Source organism: Oncorhynchus gorbuscha, linkage group LG17 (genome assembly GCF_021184085.1).
Source record: "Oncorhynchus gorbuscha isolate QuinsamMale2020 ecotype Even-year linkage group LG17, OgorEven_v1.0, whole genome shotgun sequence".
Classification (NCBI taxonomy): domain Eukaryota; kingdom Metazoa; phylum Chordata; class Actinopteri; order Salmoniformes; family Salmonidae; genus Oncorhynchus; species Oncorhynchus gorbuscha.
Window position 1 is genome coordinate 47199084 of NC_060189.1, and position 26532 is coordinate 47225615.

General features: G+C 43.3%; 1 protein-coding gene across 3 annotated transcripts in view; it reads right to left on the reverse strand.

Annotated features, from left to right (window-relative positions):
- Positions 1 to 26532, reverse strand: part of LOC124001287 (catenin alpha-2) — a 724530-nt gene that overhangs the window by 166375 nt on the left and 531623 nt on the right. For all 3 annotated transcript variants that reach the window (XM_046307950.1, XM_046307952.1, XM_046307951.1), the window contains exon 8: positions 21976 to 22056. In XM_046307950.1, coding sequence (XP_046163906.1) covers positions 21976 to 22056 — 81 coding nt within the window. The remainder of the gene's footprint in view (positions 1 to 21975; positions 22057 to 26532) is intronic.

A 26532-nucleotide genomic window follows, 5' to 3' on the forward strand; every position in this document is an offset into this window, starting at 1 on the left:
TGTTGTATTTGGCGCATCTGACAAATAACATTCGAAAAGAGTGTTAGGAAAGAGACTTCCTTTGTAATGTAATCAATGTGCCATGTTCATTTGGGTTGCGGGGTACCTGTGCATGACATTTGGAGAGAGACAGGAGCGCGCTCCTCGTTAAATGATCCATCTCCCCCTGTGCTAATAATCTCATCTATGACTTTTAATGAACTCGAGCTTCCTCGTTAATAGCCTTTAATGAGAGTTTTGGGCTTTTTTTTAGGACTTTTCCCATTTTCAGTGTGCTATAGTCTTGAGTCTGATTGAATATATCTCATAATTTATCTGTATATACACACTACAACATATATATATCATGTTGGAATAAAGATACTCCGTCATTTATATCTGTATCCATAGGGGCGGTGTCCCGGACACAGAATAAGACTAACCCTGAAAATTGAAAATTGAGAAAATCAATAAAAGAAAAATTCAGGATTAGACTGAATCTGTGTCCAGGAAACCGCCACTTGATGTTATAATATTCATGTTCAATAGTAAATGTTAAATTAAATAGTATTGAGAAATCCCTCAAAGTGAGGTGTTAGACTGAGACTGAAAGAAGGGATGATACAGTAGAGTCATTTTCCTCATCTTTCTCTCCTCTCCTCTCTGCACCATCAGCATTGCAATGCCTGAACCCCACAGGACTCCCACTTAAATCTTTCAGCCATCTCTCTCTCTCTCTCTCTCTCTCTCTCTCTCTCTCTCTCTCTCTCTCTCTCTCTCTCTCTCTCTCTCTCTCTCTCTCTGCACGTCCATCTGCACTCTCTTGATCTATGTAGGCTCATCACAAGACAACTAGTGGCCTTGTTGGGTACTTCAGATTATCACAGGTGTCTGTAATTATCTCTGGCCCTGTGTGTGGCCTTATCACATGGAAAATACATAAAATAATAAAGTAAAATACAAAAAATTGAATGACAAAGCTGTACAACATGATTCTAAACATAAACCATCAACGTAGTGAACAGCATTGGTGTTTTAATGTAAAGGTTTCCACTTGAAGATATTTCACGAGTTAAATATGTCTTTGTTGTTAATGTATTGGCACCAAACTTGCGGCGGTTGTGAGAAAAGTAAATCGTTGTAAAAGTTGCAGAGTTCATTGATAATAATGGTGTCGTTGATTAGATGTTTATCTCATTATTAAGCCGTTTTCCCTTGAACCATAGCGTTTATCCACTAGAAAATCATAGACAACATTGATACAGATGTAAAAAAACAATCAAATCAAATCAAATTTGATGTAAAAAAAAATGAATACCATATGTTCATATATTTTCTAAAGTTATTCAAGTATAAATGACCAAAGTTACAATAGATGACATTTTAATAACCAAAATGACTGAATGTCTCTCTCTCTCTGCACTCTTATTTCATTCCAACCCTCCTTCTGTATTAGACGACCTCTCTTCCTCCTAAGTTATTTGGAGCAGGCACTACAACTGTACTACTACTCTACTACTCTAGTACTATTTCTACTGTACTAGTGTGATGGCCAACATGATGGTGTTCTGTATATCTTTATCATTGTACTGTACATTTGGATAACTCAAGTACTATATCGTGCGTGGTATCATACATTGTGCGGTCATATGGTATCACCACAGAGGTGAGTTGGTGTTGGACGTTACCTTGGTATAATTGACATTGGACTACACTGACTCTATCGTGCCAACCTGAACTGAACCGTACTGTGCTGGCTCGGATCAATTTTATTTTTCAGCATCAACTATGGTATCTCGGACTCGGTTCAGTATCGTGAAAAGGTTATTTGTCCATCAGCCAACTTCGACCTATGTCCTGATGTCATATCATCATATGAAATGGGTGACACTGATAAAACACAATAGCAGTGACTTCAGTCTGCCTTCCCTTGAATACTGTGATGTCTATTGTGTAGTAGATGGAATCTGAGCGAGAGTCATGTAATCTTGCTGGTAAATTGGAAAGAAAAAACGAGTGGAGTGCGCCTCTGATTTCTCCTGCTCGGACTAGGAAAACAGCGAGTGGAAAATTGGAAACACCAAAAAGAGCGAATGAGTGCTTTAGCTCAAATTGCTTTGAGCGTCGACCCAAAAGTCTGACGGATTATGAAATACCTGTTTTCTCCCCCTCCTCTCTTCCCCTCCCTCTCTGTCTAATCCTCTACCTCTCTTCTATCTTGTCATTCACACATCGAGTTAGGAGCCCAGGTGAACCCACTGCGATTCACACCTAATTCTAAAACTGGATAAAAGCATTGAAAGGAATGCTGTGAAATCATTTGGACGGCATATTTAGTGAACCAACAAACCCGGGAGAGATGAATATCCGTTTGGCTGTTTGCCGATAAGCAGAGGGCCGTGTGATCTTCAAAGATGGAGATGAGCGTTTGCTTTACAAATTAGCTTTTTTTAATGGTGGAGAGAAACTGTTTTTTTTGTGTGAATTAGACACCTGCTCTGACACGACAAAACAGATGTCTGATGGTGAGAACTGTCGCAAAGATCCCCTGTGTGTGTGTGTGTGTGAGAGAGAGAGAGTGTGTCTGTGTGTGAGAAAGAGTGTGTCTCTTCGATACGATGCAGAATGTTTGACTCATCAGCGTTATGTAACAGATCGGCACGAGGATTGCAGATTTCTACACCGGCGTTGATTTACTTTACCCACCTTCCCATCCCCACTTCACCCCCCCCCAAACCCTACCCCTGTTCCCCGTTCGTTTGCGACAAGAGAGATAAAGTGCATCAAAAAACTAAAAACAAATATGCAAATTATAAGGGAGAAAATAGAGGATCCAATTGTGAAAGGGCAAAAAAATTGTCGGGGTGGTCTGGAGTCGTATTCCCCCACTCCCCAGTCTCCCTTGTGAAGCGCAAGCATTTCACTACACTCGCAATAACATCTGCTAAACACCTATATGTGACCAATAACATTTGATTCGATAACGGACCATAAAACGTTACCCCCGGGAGTTTAACTTGTTCAAATGTCACCCCCATCTCCAATTGAGGTTCCCTGTAGGTCGAAGATGCTTTGAACCAAATACATTCCTTTTGGGTTTTTTGAGATGCACTTAAGACCGGCTCACTGTTCATTACCCCACTCTGACACTGACTGTAACTCCTTGCTATGAGTCTCAGTGAGCTGATTTGCAGAGTGGATAACTGACCAATACAAGGAGACTTCTAAACCTCTCAGCTAATTTTCCGTTTTCCCTTCCCCACTCAGACCACTCGTAGACAGTCCATTTGTTTTGATAAAATGCTTTTTTTTTGCCAATCTTAATGGAAATCTATAACAGTAAGGTACACTACATGACCAGAAGTATGTGGACACCAGCTCGTCGAACATCTCATTCCAAAATCATGGGCACTAATATGGAGTTGGTCCCCCCTTTGCTACAGCCGCCACTCTTCTGGGAAGGCTTTCCACTAGATGTTGGAGCATTGCTGTGGGCACTTTGCTTCCATTCTGCCACAAGAGCATTAGTGAGGTCGGGCACTGATGCTGTGCGATTAGGCCTAGTTCGCAGTCAGCGTTCTAATTCATCCCAAAGGTGTTCGACGGAGTTGAGGTCAGGGCTCTATGCAGCTTAAAAACAGATTCGTCCGTCGGACTGCCAGATGGTGAAGAGTGATTCATCACTCCAGAGAACACGTTTCCACTTCCATGGCACATTGAAAGTCACTAAGCTTTTCTACTGCCAATGTTTGTCTATGAAGATTGCATGGTGGTGTGCCTGATTTTAAACACCTGTCAGCAATGGGTTTGGCTGAAATAGCTTAATCCTCTCATTTGAAGGGGAGTCCACATACTTTTGGTGATGTAGTGTACTTAACTGTACCCAGAAATTATTTGATATTTATATAAAAAAAAATCTGTACTGGGCCTTTAAGGGTGCCGTGGGCTCGTCTATCAGCCTCCCTCCTCCTTCCCGTTCTTATCAGTCCTTTCTGGTGGCAGGCCCGGCTCCCCGTGGTGAGGCCACAAGAACGCCGCCCGTAGAAGCAATGCCACAGGATTATCAGGCAGCGATGGAGCCCAAGCGAGTAGCCGGGGGGGGGGAGAGTCAGTGGAGGGCAAAACGACTGCTGACAGCGTCAACGACTGACACCATACCTGTCACGCTGACTGCAGTGTGGGGGTCATTGTCAGCCAGCTAGATACTGTGACTTGCCACTACGGAAGCATTTGTAAGTTAAACAGCGATCCTATATTATCGACTTGAATCGTCTTTTTGTGCCCATTGTTATCTGTCGGAAGTGAAACACTAACAGAATTAGTGATACCAACCTAAATACTAAGTTTGTGCTTGCTACCAGCCGACAGCATTCAAAGATCAACACATACGTTGATCTAAAGCAGAACACACACGCTTTCGTTTATAGACCACAGTGATTTTGCATTTCTCGTATGGCTTATCAACGAGCCATCTGTCACAATACGAAACAGCTGTTCCTCTGATTCCAATTTCCCTGCACTATAAACAAACAGCAGAATTAATAACCATTATAATGGGCACTGTAGCATTTGTTGCGCTGCCGCCACGGGGGGAGGCCCTGCGATCAGCCGTCAGTCAAGATTGGGAGCGAGCCCCGGTTATGAAGTAACTTGACAACAGGAATTCATAACAAACAGGAGGACAAGGCCAGGAACACATGGCACGTCTCTAGGCAACCCCTGTCCATTAGTAACGCACTACTTCTGACCAGAGCCCTATGGGCCCTGGTCAAACTTAAGGCACTATTTAGGGAATAGGCTGTAAATGGGGACGCAGCCTGTGGCGGTAGCTGGCTATCTGAGGAATAGTAATTTCATCGAGCCGAGACAATTGAGGATATTAGCTCGGCGCACAATCAGCCCCTTCTCTTTCCCCAATTAGGGCTATTAATCAACTTTTGGAACAGCTGGGACGCTATTTTTACAGTTTCAGATTCAGCCTCTCTCTCCAACCCTCTCTTTTGTTCTCTTTCGCCCATATTGTCTCTCACTTTGTTTGATCCCTTTGGCCTTAAAGCAGCTATCGGCAGTACCGTGGCATTATTGCTAGTCACAGAAAGGTACTGGCCATAGGGCATTTCGGGCATATGCCAGATGGGCTGGTTCATCTTTAGCCCAGTGGGCCTGTCTAAACATTGCACAGAATTATCTGGCTAATAGTGTGGGCCTCCTTGTGTGACGGTGAATAACCACCTATGGCCTCAGATCTAGCCAATCAAAGCAAATTTGTTACATGCTTTGTAGACAACAGGTGTAGACTAACAGTGAAATGCTGACTTAGGGGTCTTTTCCAACAATGCAGAGTTAAAGATGAGATAAAACATTTTATAAAACATCAAAATAGTCACACAAGGAATAAATACACACTGAATAACAAATACAAATAATGAGTATTGTTGTGCTGTCTTCGCAACTGTGTTTGTGTGTTTGGACCATGATAGATCCTCTCGACCCGTGCTCTGCCCTCTGTTTTCTGTAGTTCACATTCAGCTCCTTTGTCTTACTGATGTTCAGGGAGAGATTGATGTCCTGGCATCACACTGCCAGGTCTCTGACCTCCTCCATACACGTTGTCTCATTATCGTCAGTGATCAGGCCTACCACTGTCGTGTCATCGGCAAACTTAATGATGGTGTTGGAGTCGTGCACGGCCACGCAGTAGTGGGTGAACAGGGAGTATAGGAGGGGACAAAGCACGAACACCTGAGGGGCCTCCGTCTTGACAGTCAGCATGGCGTGTGTGTTGTTGCCTACCCTCACCACCTGGGGGCGGCCCGTCAGGAAGTCTAGGATCCAGAGGATTCAGTTTCAGAGGTGGATGTTCAGTCCCAGCTTCTGATAGGCTAATTGACATAATTTGAGTCAATTGGAAATGTACCTATGGATGTATTCCAAGGCCTACCTTAAAACTCAGTGGCTCTTTGCTTGACATCATGGGAAAATCAAAAGAAATCAGCCAAGACCTCAGAAAAACAATTGTAGACCTTCAGAAGTCTGGTTCATACTTGGGAGCAAATTCCAAACGCCTGAAGGTACCATGTTCATCTGTACAAACAATAGTATGCAAGTATAAACACCATGGGACCACGCAGCCATCATACCGCTCAGGAAGGAGACGCATTCTGTCTCCTAGAGATGAATGAGGAGGCCTACAAATCTGTCTCAGTTACACCAGCTCTGTCAGGAGGAATGGGCCAAAATTCACCCAACTTATTGTGGGAAGCTTGGGGAAGGCCACCCAAAACATTTGACCCAAGTTAAATAATTAAAGGCAATGCTACCAAATACTAATTGAGTGCATGTAAACTTCTGACTCACTGGGAATGTGATGAAAGAAAAAAAAGCTGAAATAAATAATTCTCTATACTATTATACTGATATTTCACATTCTTAAAATAAAGTGGTGGTCCTAACTGACCTAAAACAGGGAATTTTTACTAGGATTAAATGTCAAGAATTGTGAAAAACTGAGTTTAAATGTATTTGGCTAAATTGTATGTTTATGGGACATATTGGAGTGCCAACAAAGAAGCTCGTCAAAGGTAATGCATATTTTATATTTTATTTCGGCGTTTTGTGTAGCACCTGCTACGCTAGTTCTTTTGTTTACAACTGGTTCAGGTGGGTGCATGCTATCAGATAATAGCTTCTCATGCTTTCGCCAAAAAGCATTTTAAAAATCTAGTAGAAGAGTTTGCTCCGACGTCTGACAGAGGCCGGTTGAAGTCACAGCGGACGGAGACCTGTCGTGGTGGTGCGCTGTGTCGACTAAGGATCCAAGCCAGATGGCGAAAGAGGTATTGTGGTAATTTAGTTTTCTATCTGGGAGTTAGCTCACGGCTAGCTTCGGCGCAGGGGAGTTAGCCACTCAGTAGCAGCGGTGATCCGGTGCCAAGGTCCAGAGCTTACGGCAGGGATCCAGTGGAGTATTGAGTCCGGGTAAACAACTGAGTAGGCCAGAAGGTGGGCATCAGGGTTTTGGTACTGGGTAACTCGGCGGGTGCTAGCTAGCTGTGAAGATCAGGAGAATGGTCCAGGGATTACGGCAGGAATCCGGTGTTGTAGTGGAGAGACAGTCCGTTACTGGTAGGCTGGCGAGTATTATCCAAGCTAAAAAAAGGGCTGGTACCTGTGCAGAAGGTAAAGGCCGCTAGCAGTGGCTAACAATGACTAAATAGCTTGTAGCTAATTAGCTGGTTAGCTTCTGATGGCTAGGTGATTCTTGCTATAAGGTCTATCTCATTGGGTGAGGCAGGTTACCGGAAGGTATAATTGAACTAAAATGGAGAAGAGATTGAAAATAAAATAGAAATATATACAAAAAAGACAGAAAAATACAAATGTACATGAGAGGACGAACAAAACATGTCTGCACTACTACGCCATCTTGGAATCGAACAAAGAGACATACACCCCCGCTCTTGAGTTTACGAGATGCTGCCGTTCTGTCCTGCCGATGCATTGAAAAACCAGATAGATTTATATTAACCACGTCCTCATGCAGCCATGACATTGTAAAGCATAGGATAATAGTTCTTTAGGTGACATTGGTAGTATAGTCTCGAACAAAGCTCGTCTAGTTTGTTCTCCAGTGATTGTACATTCGCCAATAGATCAGAGGTTAGAGGTGGTTTCTTTACTCGCCACCTGAGTTTCATCAGGGTGCCCCCAAGTTGGCCTCCATATCGCTGTCTTTTCGTCTTCCAAGTGTCGGGGATTTGGGCCTGGTCCTGGGTGAGCAATACGTCCTGCTCGGCTGAGTCATTGACGTAGAATTCTGCATCCAAATCGAGGTTAGTGATCGCTGTTCTGATGTCCAGAAGCTGTTTTCGGGTCATAGGAAACTATGACGAAAACATTATGTACAAAAAACAGTTAAGATCAGTGCAAAAAACACACTAAATAGCATCATTGGTCAGGAGCCCGTGAAAAGGCTGCTACCTGTCCCAGCGCCAGTCTACTGTCAACGAAGGGATTGAATGGGTAGTCATTGGTCACACAATTTTTTTGGTTAGAGCTACCATGTGTTGTTGAGCAAAATAACTACATACATACATACATACATGCATACATGCATACATGCATACATGCATGCATGCATGCATGCATACATACATACATACATACATACATACATACATACATACATACATACATACATACATACATACATACATACATACATACATACATACATACATACATACATACATACATACATACATACATACATACATACATACATACTGTACATATTCAAGTAAATTGAGATAAAGAAAGTTAAATGGCACCCTATTCCCTATTGTGCCACGGTCAAAAGTAGTACACTATATAGTGAATAGTGAGCCATTTGGGATGCACTCTTTATCCTTCAAAGTCATACTTTAGAAGTTGTCCTCACCTGTGCTACTCTCAGCCTCTCCGTCTCTTACTGTAGCAAACAGTGAAAGCATTAGCCTGTAAACAAGAACAATGCCCAGGCAGTCTCTCTCTAGTGGCTTTTAGGCTAGCAGAAAGTGGGCAGGGCCCTGCTTATTCATTCTGGCCCTGCTAATGCCCCATTACCTTTATACAGAACCCCCTTGGCAGGCTGGGTGACCTGTCCGGCTTAACAGAAGGCAAAGCGGGTGGCGCCAAGGTGTTAAGAGCCTTTTTTTCTCTATTGTGTTACTGACTGTATATTTGTTTATTCAACGTGGAACTCTGTGTTGTTGTACGTGTCGAACTGCTGTGCTTTATCTTGGCCTGGTCGCAGTTGTAAATGAGAACTTGTTCGCAACTAGCCTACCTGGTTAAATAAAAAAATTAATACATGTATTGTAATTAACCAGAGCGACTCATCCCCCAAGTCTCCACAAACAGACATGGGTGTATCCCAAATGGCACGCTATTGCCGACATAGTGGCATAGTGGCCCATAGCACTTTGGTCAAAAGTACTGCACTATATATGTAACGGCCGTTGTTGGTGGAAGAAGGTGAGGACCAAAGCACAGCGGGGTATGTGTTCATGATGTTAATATTTAATGAGTCAAACTGAACACTGAAATACAAAACAACAAAGTGAAAGACCGAAACGACAACGAAACAGTCCTGTCTGGTGAAGACACACAACAGAAAATAATCACCCACAACTCAAGGGTGAAAACAGGCTACCTAAGTATGGTTCTCAATCAGGGACAACGATTGACAGCTGCCTCTGATTGAGAACCATACCAGGCCAAACACAGAAATCCCAAATCCTGGAAAAAAGAACATAAACTGCCCACCCCAACTCACGCCTTGACCATACTAAAACAAAGACAAAACAAAGGAACTAAGTTCAGAACATGACAATATAAAGAATATGGTGCCATTTGGAACGCAAACACAGAGTAAGCTTTCACCACGCATGGATGTCTCATCACCGTCACCATCATTCAATCTCATTTACAAACCCAATGACATTTGATGACGCATCTCAGATTAACTGGGGCAATGACTTGTTTTCCCAGAACTCTGACAGATACACATGCTGTCAAGGAGAAGAAAAATATTGGAGGAGAAGTGAGAGCACTTGTGTTTTCCCTGACGAAGTGTACAAGTGGAGTAGAATAAGAAGAAAAACACAGGGGAAAAACAGATTTGTCTATCCCAAATGGCACTATAGTCCCTATATAGTGCACTAAATTTGTCCTGAGTCCTACGAGCCCTGGTCAAAAGAAAAAGTGGACTAAAAGTGAATACGGTGCCATTTGGGATACATTCTTTATTGCACAACGTGTTTTGGCACTGCTGCATTTAGTCTCCGTTTATTGGAATGTCATGAACAATTATTGTTTATGGTCAATTAGATCAACTTCAATACTACAATTCTCCTTTATAGAGTAAGAAATCATCATATAGATGTTTTGAGTATGGTATGTGAAGACTGCATGTATGATAAACTCAATCCGAATCCACTTCACAGATCTTTATTGCAAAGGGTTCAAACATAGTTTCCCGTACTTGTTCAATGAACTATAAACAATTACTGAACATGCACCTGTGGAACGGTCGTTAAGACACTAACAGCTTGCAGACGGTAGGCAATTAAGGTCACAGTTATGAAAATTTAGAACACTAAAGAGGCCTTTCTACTGACTCTGAAAAACACCAAAAGAAAGATGCCTAGGGTCCCTGCTCATCTGCGTGAACGTGCCTTAGGCATGCTGCAAGGAGGCATGAGGACTGCAGAATTGGCCAGGGTAATAAATTGCAATGTCCATACTGTGAGTCTCCTAAGACAGCGCTACAGGGAGACAGGACGGACAGCTGATCATCCTCGCAGTGACAGACCACGTGTAAACACAGGATCGGTTAATCCGAGATGGCAACAACAACTGCCCGAGTTATACCAGGAACGCACAATCCCTCCATCAGTGCTCAGACTGTCCACAATAGGCTGAGAGAGGATGGACTGAGGGCTTGTAGGCCTGTTGTAAGGCAGGTCCTCACCAGACATCACCGGCAACAACGTCGCCAATGGGCACAAACCCACCGTCGCTGGACCAGACAGGACTGGCAAAAAAGTGCTCTTCACTGACGAGTCGCAGTTTTGTCTCACCAGGAGTGATGGTTGGATTCGCGATTATTGTCGAAGGAATGAGTGTTACACCGAGGCCTGTACTCTGGAGCGGGATTAATTTGGAGGTAGAGGGTCCGTCATGGTCTGGGGCGGTGTGTCACAGCATCATCAGACTGAGCTTGTTGTCATTGCAGGCAATCTCAATGCTGTGCATTACAGGGAAGACATCCTCCAACATGACAATGCCACCAGCCATACTGCTCGTTCTGTGTGTGATTTCCTGCAAGACAGGAATGTCAGTGTTGTGCCATGGCCCCCGGATCTCAATCCCATTGAGCACATCTGGGTCCTGTTGGATGGGAGGGTGAGGGCTAGGGCCATTCCCCCCAGAAATGTCCGGGAACTTGCAGGTGTCTTGGTGGAAAAGTGGGGTAACATCTCACAGCAAATCTGGTGCAGTCCATGAGAAGGAGATGCACTGCAGTACTTAATGTAGCTGGTGGCCACGCCAGATACTGACTGTTACTTTTGATTTTGACCCCCCCCTTTTTCTCAGGGACACATTATTCCATTTCTGTTAGTCACATCTCTGTGGAACTTGTTCAGTTTATGTCTCAGTTTATATATTTACACATGTTAAGTTTGCTGAAAATAAACGCAGTTGACAGTGAGAGGACGTTTCTTTATTTGCTGAGTTTATATAAAGCCTTTATAAATTGTAGTTCGTTTAAAGTAGAACACTGGTTTTTACAGTAAATTGATTGATTGATTTGTTATAAGGTTTTCAGATCCCCAACTCAGAGGCTAATAAGACACATGCATTTTCATATTCTCTCCGTAATGTTTAGAGTTTGGATTCCAACTCAGGTGAGGCCAGGTCGGATAGGGGTTGAGTACAATATTGCCCAGCACGTTGACACTAGGTGTGATCAGCCTTGTAACACTGGAACCACTTCATAGTTGTTGAGAGTTGTTCTTGAATGAATTAGAAGTGATGGTTCAGAATTACTGGGTCGAAAATGAAATTGCGGCAGAACTCCCTCGCACAAGTAAATCAGGACTATTAAACACTTTTCATTTCCTTTAAACCACTTTACTGTACCATAAAACGTGAGGAGTCACGCAATAAACATCTCACCTCGGTTTAATACCGCGATAGATAATGAAATAAATGTCTTAAAAGGATTAAAAAGTGCATGGCCTTGCAAATCTGTAAACAGCCACCTTATTTTTTGTGTGTGTGTGTGTGTGTGATGGGGGGGGGTCTAACATCTATAATTATAATACACGTGTCGGAGAGAGTTTACTGCTTTCCCAATATTGTTGGAGTAACAAGGCCACAAAAGCACACCCAAGGACGGGGCGCACACTTGGTGCAGGGGGAGGCGGGGGTAAAAAGTTAAAAAAGGCAGAGAGAGAGAGAGATAGAGAAGGAGGGGAAAACGAGGGGGTGGGATGTACGATTGAGTGCCTGATGTAAACCGTGTCCCAGCCGCAGCGATATTTACAACCCTGCGCCAAGGTGTGCACAAGATTTTAAAAGGCGTTTTCTAATTACGTTACTAGGCCCCTGCGGTGCATCCCAAATGGCAGCCTATTCCCGATTGGCCCTGGTCAAAAGTAGTGCACTATGCAAGGAATAGGGTGCCATTTGGGACAGGCACATTGCCTAGCGGAACTGAGTGGCACATTGTGGTGGTCGACACGCGGGATTGGCTGGTGGCTCACCATGTGCATTGCCTGGCAGCAACGGTGGCAGAGGGATACACAAGTGATGTACATCTATGGAAAATCCTAGGTCCTCGTGATTAACGCTGAGTGTGAAGAAAAGCAAACAGGCGGTCAGGCTGTCATTTTGAACCTGGGTGGGAGGGCGGGTTGCTTTATGTGTAGTTTGCACACACCTTAGATTTACTCAACATTTAATGCACGATCTTGAGTAGGCAATCAAACGTCCCATCTATGCATGTGTGATGAGGGTAAGTTGAGATGCTAAGTGTTTGTTAATGTGTGTACGTGTGTGTGTGTGTGTGTGTGTGTGTGTGTGTGTGTGTGTGTGTGTGTGTGTGTGTGTGTGTGTGTGTGTGTGTGTGTGTGTGTGTGTGTGTGTGTGTGTGTGTGTGTGTGTGTGTGTGTGTGTGTGTGTGTGTGTGTAAGGGCCATAGTGTATAAGCAACTGTCTGCAAAATGATTCTCTGGGCCTACATGTTTATATATGATATACTGTATGAGTGGGTGTAAATTACACATATACCACATGTTAGACTTTATGTGTTCTGCGCTCAGAGAAACTGATATGAAACAGGTAGAGAATGAAATGACTATCTGTAGGCCTACATATGTATATGTGATATGTGGTTGGGTGTACTGTATCTTACACACAGAGGTGTGTGTAGGATCTTAATCGGATCACTCTTTTGATGCTGAGACTTTTCCCGCACCGGTGGAGATGCAGACCAGCTTGGTAATTTTACATGCATTCTAGAGCTTGAGGATTTGAAAATAGTTTCACTATTCGAATAGTATCATACATTGTTGTCGGACGTTCAAAAGACGTGCGTTTATTTTTTTTTACGTAAACGTTTCACCTGAGCACTGCTGCGTGAGGGATAGGCTGCTCTTTTGCTCTATTACTGCAGCTGGGGAAGTTATAAGGGGCGTGTAGCGAGCAGACCGAGGGAAAGAGAGAGACGCCAAGGCAACTCGACTACAGCCAAGGCTAGCTAACGTGTAGCAGCCGCAATGTTATTTGTCATCCCATTTAACGTTAACAGGGCATGTCTTGACCGGAGGAGCCTCGTTAGCTAGCTAAGTAAGCCACCTGTAGATAGCTGGGCTAATTGAGGCCAAACCCATTCGGATAAAACAACAGCCTACCTGTTGTAGCCTACTCCTTTTAATTTCGCTAACTTGCATTGCATTCGTGAACTCTCACTCCACTTGCTACACATTGAGCCCTCTCTGCCGCTTTGATTGGCCTACATAAACAACAAGTTAAAAACGGGAAGGCTATCGGTTGGCTCCCAGTCTTTTTACGGGGAGCCCCTGCAAGTCATAAACAATACATTGAATAGTTTGTTTTATTAAATTAATCAATTGAAATGACATAGTATATCCTTGCATGTAACATTATAACATGGATATTTTCATTTAATTTAGAAAAATCATTTTCAGTATTATAATCGTTTTACAATAGGACTATAATTTAAATACTTGCAAAAAATAATACTCTGTTCCGTTTATTTTCTATCCTGGTTAAAAACACCCCCATAACATAATGCAGCCACCACTATGCTGTAAAATATGAAGAGTGGCACTTAGTTATGTGTTGTATTGGATTTTCCCCAACCATAACACTTTGTATTCAGGGCAAAAAGTGAATCCCTGAGCAGTTTCCTTCCTCTCTGGCAACTGAGTTAGGAAGGCCACCTGTATCTTTCTAGACTGGGTGTACACTGGGTGTACACCATCAAAAGTGTATTTAATAACTGTGCTCAAAGAGATATTCAATGTATTTTTTTTAACCGTCTACCAATAGTTGCCCTTCTTTTCGAGCTACTGGAAATCCTCACTGCTCTTTGAGGTTGAATCTGTGTTTGCAATTCACTGCTCGACTGAGGAGTCTTACAGATAATTGCATGTGTGCGGTACAGAGACGAGGTAGCCATTAAAAAATTACTATGTTAAACACTATTATTGCACACACAGTGTGTATTCCTGACAGCTGTCACTGTCATTGTACTCATTCTCTCTCTGCCATTTCCCGTCTTCACAACGACACAAAGGTGTCAACCGTTGTGTGTGTTTCTGCATTCTAACATGAGATGGCTGCTATACACAAGGGAGTATGACACACACACACACACACACACACACACACACACACACACACACACACACACACACACACACACACACACACACACACACACACACACACACACACACACACACACACACACACACACACACACACAAAGTCACTTCACAGGCAAAGCCTCTTTGCTCAGTTCTCCTCCCTCCTGGAAGGCCTAGTGTCTCTTAGCACCATTGAATAGCCTCCTCTGGGGCTGTTGTGACATAATTACTATATCAGACCCGCTGTGTAATTCCTGCCTCTCTGCTCCCGTCTTGCCCTCCCCCTGTCTCCACTATATCTCCTCTATGTCTCCCCTCTGTCTCCTCTATGTCTACCCTCTGTCTCCACTATATCTCCCCTCTGTCTCCACTATATCTCCCCTCTGTCTCCCCTCTGTCTCCCCTCTGTCTCCCCTCTGTCTCCCCTCTGTCTCCCCTCTGTCTCCTCTATGTCTCCTCTATGTCTACCCTCTGTCTCCCCTATGTCTCCACTGTCTACCCTATGTCTACCCTATGTCTACCCTATGTCTACCCTCTGTCTCCACTATATCTCCTCTGTCTCCCCTCTGTCTCCCCTCTGTCTCCTCTATGTCTACCCTCTGTCTCCTCTACGTCTCCTCAACGTCGCCTCTACGTCTCCACTATGTCTCCACTACGTCTCCTCTACGTCTCCTCTACGTCTCCTCTACGTATCCCCTCTGTCTCCCCTCTGTCTCCCCTATGTCTCCCCTATGTCTCCACTATGTCTCTCCACTATGTCTCTCCACTACGTCTCCTCTACGTCTCCTCTACGTCTCCCCTCTGTATCCCCTCTGTCTCCCCTCTGTCTCCCCTCTGTCTCCTCTATGTCTACCCTACGTCTACCCTATTTATTTATTTGTTCATCTTTATTTAACCAGGTAAGCAAGTTGAGAACAAGTTCTGATTTACAACTGCGACCTGGCCAAGATAAAGCAAAGCAGTTCGACACAAACAACAACACAGAGTTACACATGGAGTAAAACAAACATACAGTCAATAATACAGTAGAAAAATAAGTCTATATACATTATGAGCAAATGAGGTGAGATAAGGGAGGTAAAGGCAAAAAAAAGAGGCCATGGTGGCAAAGTAAATACAATATAGCAAATAAAACACTGGAATGGTAGATTTGCAAGGTAGAGATAGAAATAATGGGGTGCAAAGGAGCAAAATAAATAAATACTGTAGGGGGAGAGGTAGTTGTTTGGGCTATATTATAGAGGGGCTATGTACAGGTGCAGTAATCTGTGAGCTGCTCTGACAGCTGGTGCTTAAAGCTAGTGAGGGAGATAAGTGTTTCCAGTTTCAGAGATTTTTGTAGTTCGTTCCAGTCATTGGCAGCAGAGAACTGTAAGGAGAGGCAGCCAAAGGAAGAATTGGTTTTGGGGGTGACTAGAGAGATATACCTGCTGGAGCGTGTGCTACAGGTGGGTGCTGCTATGGTGACCAGCGAGCTGAGATAAGGGGGGACTTTACCTAGCAGGGTCTTATAGATGACCTGGAGACAGTGGGTTTGGCGACGAGTATGAAGCGAGGGCCAGACAACGAGAGCGTACAGGTCACAGTGGTGGGTAGTATATGGGGCTTTGGTGACAAAACAGATGGCACTGTGATAGACTGCATCCAATTTATTGATTAGGGTATTGGAAGCTATTTTGTAAATGACATGGCCGAAGTCGAGGATCAGTAGGATGGTCAGTTTTACAAGGGTATGTTTGGCAGCATGAGTGAAGGATGCTTTATTGCGAAATAGGAAGTCAATTCTAGATTTAACTTTGGATTGGAGATGTTTGATGTGAGTCTGGGGAAGGAGAGTTTACAGTCTAACCAGACACCCAGGTGTTTGTAGTTGTCCACATATTCTAAGTCAGAACCGTCCAGAGTAGTGATGTTGGACAGGAAGGGCAGGTGCAGACAGTGATCGGTTGAAGAGCAATTGGAGGCCACGGAAGGATAGTTGTATGGCATTGAAGCTAACCTGGAGGGTTGTTAACACAGTGTCCAAAGAAGGGCCAGAAGTATACAGAATGGTGTCGTCTGTGTAGAGGTGGATCAGAGACTCACCAACAGCAAGAGCGACACTATGTCTCCCCTCTGTCTCCTCTATGTCTACCTTTTGTCTACTCTATGTCTCCACTCTGTCTCCTCTATGTCTCCACTCTGTCTCCACTCTGTCTCCACTCTCTCTCCACTCTCTCTCCACTCTCTCTCCACTCTCTCTCCACTCTCTCTCCACTCTGTCTCGCCTCTGTCTCCACTCTGTCTCCACTCTGTCTCCACTCTGTCTCCACTCTCTCTCCACTCTCTCTCCACTCTGTCTCCACTCTGTCTCCACTCTGTCTCCACTCTGTCTCCACTCTGTCTCCACTCCTCTACATCGAACTCCAAATGTTTTGGGACAGTGAATTTCTTGTTTGTTATTTTGGCTCTGTACTGGAGCACTTTAGATTTGAAATGGCACAACAACTATGGGGGTTAAATAGCAGACTGTCAGCATTCATTTTAGGATATTTACATTCATATCAGGTAAACCATTTAGAAATTAAAGCACTTTTTGTAGTCCCCCATCTTAGGGGAGCAAAAGTATTTTGTCCCAAATGTATAGCATGCAATGACTACAGTACATCAAGCGTGTGACTCTACAATGTTGTTGGATGCATTTGCTGTTTGCTTTGGTTGTGTTTCAGGTTATTTTTTGCCCAATAGAAATTAATGGTAAATGTGTCATTTTGGAGTCACTTTTATTGCAAATAAGAAAATAATTGAGACACCAGTCTCAACGTCAACAGTGAGGAAGCGACTCCGGGATGCTGGCCTTCTAGGCAGAGTTGCAAAGAAAAAGCCATATCTCAGACTGGCCAATACAAAGAAAAGATTAAGATGGGTAAAATAACACAGACACTGGACAGAGGGGAGGCCAGCATCCCAGAGTCGCCTCTTCATTGTTGACGTTGAGACTGGGGTTTTGCGGGTACTATTTAACGAAGCTGCCAGTTGAGGACTTGTGAGGCGTCTGTTTCTCAAACTAGACACTCAAATGTACCTGTTCTCTTGCTCAGTTATGCACAACTTCAGTATTACCCACTACAGGCTAAATAAAGGTTTTTATTATTTTATTTTGTTAGGATTATTTTCCTCTTACTGTAGTAATGTAGCCCACTCCCAACCGATCACATTGTACAGCACCTGAGTGGTGCAACGGTCTGTATTGCTTCAGATGCTGGTTCAATACCTGTGCCGTCCTTGACTGGGAGACCCATAAGATGACATTAGGTTTTTAGGTTTCTCTCCCTCTAAAACCAGAAATCATTCGAAATAACAAACTGGCTTTGTTTACAAATTAGTAACAATGTCTCACCCCATGTTCAAGAATGGCCCTTTTCTCGCTCAATTTACGTTATTTGAAAACAAAATAATCTAAACAAAGCCATTATTATTATTCATTTAGAATGATATAAAAGCCCCTTGGATATTCTCACAGTTATATTATTAACCCGGTTATTCGCAAGACTATATGTTGATCGTGGCTCCCGATTTGTGCACAATGGGATTGCCCAGCAGTTCTCCAGCTATATCCAAAAAGCGTGCGAGGTTCAAGGCACGAGGGCAGGGGGCATGGAATGGAATGCAGAGCCGCGCATAGAAGACGGACCTAGCGCTAAGGAAATGGAGGAGGAGGAAGGGGGAGGAGCTCTGTGCTACCCCGCCACACTGGGTAGCACAGAGCAACACTTTAAGGGGCATTGCACTAATAATGGATCTGACTAGGGAAACATTCCCACTGTTTTTAGTGCCAGTTGTGATTGGTTGCAATTTCAGTTTATTCCACCAGAAAAGACAAAACAAATAATACAACAAAAAGTATTATTATTATGTATCACATCCGACCGTGATTGGGATGCAGGTTCGATTCCCGTGCCGGCTGCCACTGGGAGACCCTGGGTGACCCATTTTGGTTTTAATTTAGAATCCTCCAATCCTCTATATGTAATTATTGGCGGAGAGTCACGTCATATTTTTTTTCGATATACTGTAGGCCTACCGTAGGCGACATGAGTCTCACTAGTGTTGAGTAATGTGCTGTTACGTGGTGTAGGTCTTATTTATTTAAAGAACATATTGAAGTTAGAAGCAATAGCCGACAACTATTTCAGCACCGTTTCGCACTGCTCTGAGACAAGCATGGGGACTGCTCTTGATAAATCAATGAGATTTTTATTTTGACTGAATCTCCATTTGGGTATTGGTTAGACTAGAATTATTGTGTAGAAATGTCATGCTCTTAGTGTAACTTTTATTTAACTAGGCAAGCCAGTTAAGAATAAATTATTATTTACAAGGACAGCCTAAATTGAAAACCTAAAAAAAAAAGTGCTATATACACAAACATCTGCCACAATAATCATATTACTTATTACCCCTCCCCGTCGGGGAATTGAACCACGGTCTCCCGCGTGCCCGCAAGTACTGTAGCCTACTCCCGACCGTCACGTTGTACAGCACCATATTATCCATTTCATCATAACGGTAACCGAGAGGGTTTTTAGTTGTTCTTGGAACAGAAACACCATAATATTAATCAAATGAATTAACTTCTTCGAGATAGGGGGCGCTCTTTTAATTTTTGGATAAAAAACGTTCCCGTTTTAAACAAGATATTTTGTCACGAAAAGATGCTTGACTGTGCATGTAATTGACAGCTTTGGAAAGAAAAAATTCTGACGTTTCCAAAACTACAAAGATATTATCTGTGAGTGCCCCAGAACTAATGCTTCAGGCGAAACCAAGATGAAGTTTCATACAGGAAATGCCCCAGATTCTGAAGGCGCTGTGTTCCAATGTCTCCTTATATGGCTGTGAATGCGCCAGGAATGAACCTGCCCTTTCTGTCATTTCCCCAAGGTGTCTGCAGCATTGTGACGTATTTGTAGGCATATCATTGGAAGATTGACCATAAGAGACTACATTTACCAGGTGTCCGCCCGGTGTCCTGTGTCAAAATTATTGTGTAATCTCCAGGTCCATGCGCGTTCCATTTCTTCAGAGGATTAACTAAACTGCCACGAATGACTTATCATCGAATAGATATGTGAAAAACACCTTGAGGATTGATTCTAAACAACGTTTGCCATGTTTCTGTCGATATTATGGAGTTAATTTGGAAAAAAGTTCGCGTTTTAATTACTTAATTTTTGTTTTTTTTCTTACCCAAACGTGATGAAGAAAATCGAGCGATTTGTCAACACAAATAATATTTTTGTAAAAACTGAACATTTGCTATCTAACTGAGAGTCTCCTCATTGAAAACATCTGAAGTTCTTCAAAGGTAAATTATTTTATTTGAATGCTTTTCTTGTTTTTGTGAAAATGTTGCATGCTGAATGCTAGGCTAAATGCTATGCTAGGCTATCAATACTCTTACACAAATGCTTGTTTAGCTATGGTTCAAAAGCATATTTTTTGAAAATCTGAGATGACAGTGTTGTTAAGCAACATTTCTTAAAATCAGTTCCATATATATACTATGTTCTTACAAAAAATGTTTTAAATTCTCTCGTACAGCCACTATTGAAGGATATCAATTGCTTCTCAAAGATGCCCTCTGGTGGTCAAACTAGCACTAACTAGCATTAATGGTACCAGTGGTTGGCACTTAAATAACATGCCACAGAATACGCTGCAACTTTTAAAGGACAAACCACTGTATGTCTCTTATATGTTCCCTTTGTCTCCTCTCTGTTTCTTCTACGTCTGACTATATAGTACATTGAGTACATATAGTACATAAGACCCATAAAGACTTCCTGTATCTTAGGGTGGAGACCATGTTCAGTCTGCGTTGAGCAATCTCTGTTTTCAGTTCATTGGTGATTAGACCAATATTTAAGTTATTAATGGCTGTGGTACTATAGGTCATTGCCATTTTAAAGATATACCGTAACACGGAACCCAAACTGGCTGCGGGCGTGCGCCATCGTGCATAAATGTATTTTGTCCCCCCACACCAAACGTGATCACGACACGCAGGTTAAAATATCAAAACAAACTCTGAACCAATTATAATAATTTAGCTTGCACTTGCGAGCTAAATTGTCCTATTTAGCTAGCTTTCTGTTGCTAGCTAATTTGTCCTGGGATATAAACATTGAGTTGTTATATTATCTGAAATGCTGAAAGTCCTCTAATCTACCAATTAATCCAGAAACTGTTTCTAGTCATCTCTCCTCCTTCTAGGCTTTTTCTTCTCTTGACTTTACATTGCAATTGGCAACTTTCATGAATTCGGTGCATTACCGCCACTGGCCTCGTTTGTCTTTCAGTCACCCACGTGGTTATTACCAATGAGGAGATGGCACGTGGGTACCTGCTTATATAAACCAATGAGGAGATGGGAGAGGCAGGACTTGCAGCGCGATCTGCATCAGAAATAGAACTGACTTCTATTTTAGCCCTTGGCAACGCAGACGCTCGTTGTCGCGCGCGAGCAGTGTGGGAACAATAATTGAACAATATAGATTTCTACATTTATTTTTGCAACACGATTTTTGCACACGATGCGAGCGGTGTAGTCAGCCTTTAAGATGAACACTTGTTTGGCATCTAAATACTGTGCAACAGAGCAGGTGAACTACACCTCTTAATAAAAGTGGATGAATAGCTTTTAGGTTACTGTGACTACCAGTCGCCTATCATCACCTGCATTTTGCTATGAATTGTACGGTACAACAACAAAAAAACATATTTTCATGGGTAGAGAGGGAGGGAGGCAAAATGAGATTGCCTTCCCAAAGAAATCAATTTTACTTTTGATTACTATAACAAGATGTAACACTACATGAAGTGTCTCCTTTTGGGCCACTAATGGAGAGGAGCATTGCAATTTGGGAGAAAGTAATAGCTCCGAGCTCTCAGCCTCTATACTCCCCGAGATTCATGAAATCAAGTGTATACGTGTAAAGATCCGGGTCGATAGATTTCAATGACAGAAACACATTTGGCTCTTTAGCTCGGTGTTTGTAAAGTGGAAAGGCAGTCTATGCAGGATGGAGAGTCAGTCAGTGCAATGTGTAAGTGCAGACCCAGAATCAGGTATTATGGAGGGTTTGGCCAATCATATAACCATTTATGTCAGATTTGGGTTCAGCCGAAATTGGCCAAACTCTCTCCATGTATAGTATGATTGCCTTTCAGTGAAAATATGGTGTGTCTATTATAGCCAATCATGTCAGATGTTGTTTGAAGCCAAGTTGGCCACACTGTCCATATAAATTTCATTGGAGCGCAAAAATGGCATCTTTAGACAATTAAGTACAGTTTCAGTTGGAACTGAGCTGGCTAAACTATGTTCATGATACGATTGCCTTGGACTTGTGTTGGAACAGAGTTGGCCAGACTGTCCCTGTACAATTGCCTTTTTAGTGTACATATGGTGTCTATAGCTAATCATGTAAGGATTCGTTTGGGACCAGGTTGGCCAAACTCTTTGGTGCAAACATGGCGTCCATCAAACTCAGCTTTGGACACTGTGACCCACCTGTCTGCGCAGATCCCTGGTCTTCTTGGTCATCTTGTCGATGGCAGAGTTCAGCGGGTCTCCTTTCTCTTTCCTGCCAGTCTGTAGAGAGAGGTAGAGGGGAACACAGAGACACAGTGTTACCTCAGGGTTACCTGTGTAACATCACTAATTCATTATCACACACACACACAAATACTCACATCTAAAAGCGCTTTATGCTTGTACTCCACTACAGGAGGGAATGGGAGCACAAAGGTTTGTACTGCAGTTAAAAGGGATTAGAGGAGGGGAATCATTCCTGGAATACTCTCTGCCTCCGCTTTCTCATAAGTGACTTTGGATGTTCAAGATGTAAGAGAAAGTCGCAGGGCTGGATAAAATAAGAACTTGAGGCTACTGCAACACACACCGATTGAGGAGAGTACTGAGCAAATAAGATGGTGGTGACAGACATCAGATGAAGACGACTTGCAGGGGAACTGCGGAACCGTTTCGGAGAAATTCCGTCAAGCATGAAACCAAGTAAAGCAAGTGAAGTGCTGTGGGCTTTGGAGGTACACACGCAATTGTAACTCGGTGGGTTTCTGAACATGCTAACTAGGCCACTTGGACTTAAAGCTCCCAACAAATGATGCCCGTTGTTGTTAGTGAATGAGTGACTAAAAATACAAAAATATAGCTTCTTTCTCAAGGGTCTTTAGCTGTCATCGAATAAAACCCCATTTTGTTAGTGAGTAAGCAACTAGAAAGACAAAACAGAGAGAGAGAGGGGTCAATATGAGACCTTGTCTTGTTGGAGAACAATTAGGAGTTTCTGTGGTGTTAGTGGCAGCTAGCCCTTCTTTCTGCCCCCTCTTCCCTCAGGCCATCTTAGACAGCCCGCAGCTGGTTGCAGTCACAAGTGTCACCTCACGCTAAATGACAATAACATCTCTCTCTCCCTTTCTCTCTCCCTTTCTCTCTCCCTCTCTCTCTCCCTGTATTTCACTTTCTCTTTATTCCTTTTCTCTATCTCTCTCTCTCTCAAAAAATAGAAAAATGAAGTGGTGTCCATTAAATATTGATGGCACACCAAAGGCGAGCGATGTTCCATTACGGGGGCTGCAGTAACGTAGGTGAGATTCCATCTATCGTCTCAGGGATCGACGAGGGGGGGGGGCAAACGGGGGGCAGGTGACATGCAGCGTTCCCTAGGGGGCCTGGGAAATGGACTTGGGCATGCCGGGCCGGGCGGTTGGCTGGTTGGCGGTTGAATGCATTGTCATGCCTCAAGCTGCGAGCAGTTCATAGGTATAAAACAGATATATAAAATCCATTACTGCCTGATGGAATCAAAGGAGAATCACTGCCAGAGAGAAGGATAAACTATTTATTGTTTATGGGCTACGGCGAGTGTAAATAATGCTGAAGCTGAGACTGATATTCCAAAGCATTCTATTAATTACCTTAGTAGACTCCCTTTCATTTTCGCAGTGACCCCTTTGGAGCGTATGGGGTCCCATTTGGAGGCCTATGATGATGAAAGCGGAGATAACCTTTACGTCGGGGCCTGCCATTAAATATGACATACAGATGCTATCATTAATGTTGTGCTATGAATTTGTTTTGGATGATTTAATAGGGTGATTAGGGTGGGCGATGAGGCGGCTTGATTCCTACGGGCCGGGGTTAGATGTCAGGGGTTAGGGATCGCACACAGCTACACTTCTTAACCTCTTCTCAGACAGGCGGGAGGGATGGACGGAGAGGAGAAGAGAGAAGGAGAGGGGAGTAAAGATGACAGAAAAGTGAGACGAAGAGAACGAGAGATAAATCAATGGCACAATATATGGCAAAAAATGAAGATGAGTGAATGTAAAAAAAGAGGGAGAGACACAGAGATGAGGGGAGCGAAGAATTGGGTATACGGTGTGTAGGGGACCTAAATAGAATCCTTGAATCCTTGAACATATGGGGACGTAAGAAGGCGGGTTTAAACAAACACCCTTTAACAAACTCTGTTCGCGGCATTCAACATGAATTCAGTTACAACCAGGTGCTGGCTACACTGACGGTTCGGTCCATTAGAAGTCGTCTCTTACCGCAATACCTAAGCGCATCAAAGATCCAAATCAACAGATTGTGCAGAGACGCCGATGATACACCAGTCAAAGCAACAGTAGAGCATCCAAAATTAATTGCCCGGTTGCCATAGCAACCCCGTTTCACTTCCACCCTACAGTGGAGTGTGTTAACATCATTATCTTGGTGGGAAGAGAGAACAACCTAACATTTACAGACGTAGGATCTGAATTTGATCACACTTTCGGTCGCTGAGACTCTTCCTGCACAGAAGGAAATGCAAACGTGTAGTTTATTCGAGATTTACAAAGGCTTCTAAAGTTTGTAATGCCAAACTTGACTTTCCCCAATGAACAATGTATCAGCCTCTACAATAATGTCCATTAATTAGAATCCACATAATAATTCACATTTCCTGTTGCCGAAGGATAATATCGCTACTGTAGCAAACTGGCTCAAATTAAGACCCTACATCTGTACATGCTCTCCCATCCTAGCCTAGCAAAGAAGCAGTATAATACTAATATGGAGGGTAGTGTAGATACTGGACATGCCAACGAGTGGTACGGATGATCATTTACGGTTAGACCTGTCTTGGATGTGAACACCATATCCTCATTGTGTCACTATGGGAGCGTTTCACAGGTCTCGTCCACTCTATTACAGAGCCGTCGCAAGACTACAGCCACTCCGTTATACAGCGCTAGATACGGGAGACAATGGTGAGCCTTATGGCCTCCGATGTGACGTTCCCCATATTACAGGCCTACATATCGTTGTGTATGTCCTTGGCTAGATATAATTTCAGCCTTGTTGGAGTGTTCATTATTTGCTTTCCAATATGGGACCTGGTGCTGCTGTACAGCTTAAATTACACTTGAAGAAATGTTTGATTGAATATTGAAAGGTCCCAAATGACACACTATTCCCAATATATTGCAATACTTTTAACCGGGGCCCTGTCTCTGTTGACTGAACTATAGATTTCTTAAAGGAGATGATGTGCTAGGGAGGATGTATGTGTCGTTTTACCATTCTCCTTATGATACTGAAAGCAGAACAGAACACTCGACGTCACCTGACGTCTATTTGTCTATTTCGTGCTCCAATCGGAATTCAGATCAGACCTCTCCGACTCCCTTCCTTCCTTCTTTCATTCTTTTGTTTATTTTTTATTTTTATATTTTTTGGGGGGGGGTCGTTCTCTGTGCATGGTGCCTCGATGGTTCTGTCACTCTCAATGTGTTTGTCACCACAAGGGCTATAAACATTATTGTTTCCCATTAGGCCTGAAATTGCTTCCCATCAAAACAAGACACAACAAATTGCGAGAGGGGAATGCCCCCAACAGATCACACTAAACGGCGATGGCCCCCCTCTTTAAAATCACGCCTCCACCGCCCGAGAGCATTCTCTGGCCAATCATAGCAATTTAAACGGTGTCTGGGCCCCTAGAGCCCCTCTGTCTGTCCACATGGTCTTATTTGGGTCCCTGGGAGAAGTAGGCACAGGCGAAGGTCATGACCCAAGGGTTATACAGTCCAATAGATCTATTAAAGAGCAGGAACAACTTCCTGTCCAATATAACAACCAATCAGAGACCTCTATTTACGGACATGTAACAATGGAGTGATGAGCTACTTTAAGTGACAGCCTTAAGAGTTGGCAAGACAGCACACACAGATCTAGGATCAGGCTAACGGAGAGGACTGTTCAGCCTAGCATTTTCTTACCTTTATCATGAGGGTTCATTCAAGTGACACTCTTGTCCTGTTTTTTATTATTGTTACTGTTTCGAAATATTGTCTGGTCTGGTTCAAGAGGAGTGAGATCTCGACAGACACACTTAGCATATGGGTTTATGGGGAGACTTGAATAGGTCCCCCTTGTAAAAGAGACGTGGTCTCAATGGGAATAACCGGTATAAATAAAGAGATGAAAACACTGCGATTGAGATCGATGACAACCCATGGTAAGCAAACGTCTTTGTATGCAGCGAGGCAGTGAGTGTCAATGACTGAATGGGAACACTACACAACGTCTACATCCCTAGGCCTATTTGGGGCCACGGCCAGGTCTAATAGTTCTGGCCTCTGAAAGAGAATGAGAAAACAGGAAGCCCATTGAAATAGATATGATTCCTCCCATTCATGTAATGTATTGCTGTTATGCCCTTGGGCCAAGGCCCCTGCAACCAGATGAAGCATGGATTTTCCTCCATATAGATGTTGAGCAGCATTAGGAATGAATGATTTCACACACACACACACACACAAACACACACACACACTCCTCAGCCTCGGTCCTAATGGTAATAGAGCACGGTGCACCGAACAATGAGGAGAAACTCTCAGTCTCATAATCTGGATGGATAGGCCAGGGCTGCAAGCCCATATTTAACTAGGCAAGGGGAATTCAACAAAAGGCAAACCCACCTAGCATACACACAAGTGTGTGTTTTAAATTGTTCTTCAGCTCTTAGGGTTTCTTGGAGAACTCTTTCCCTTTAAAGAG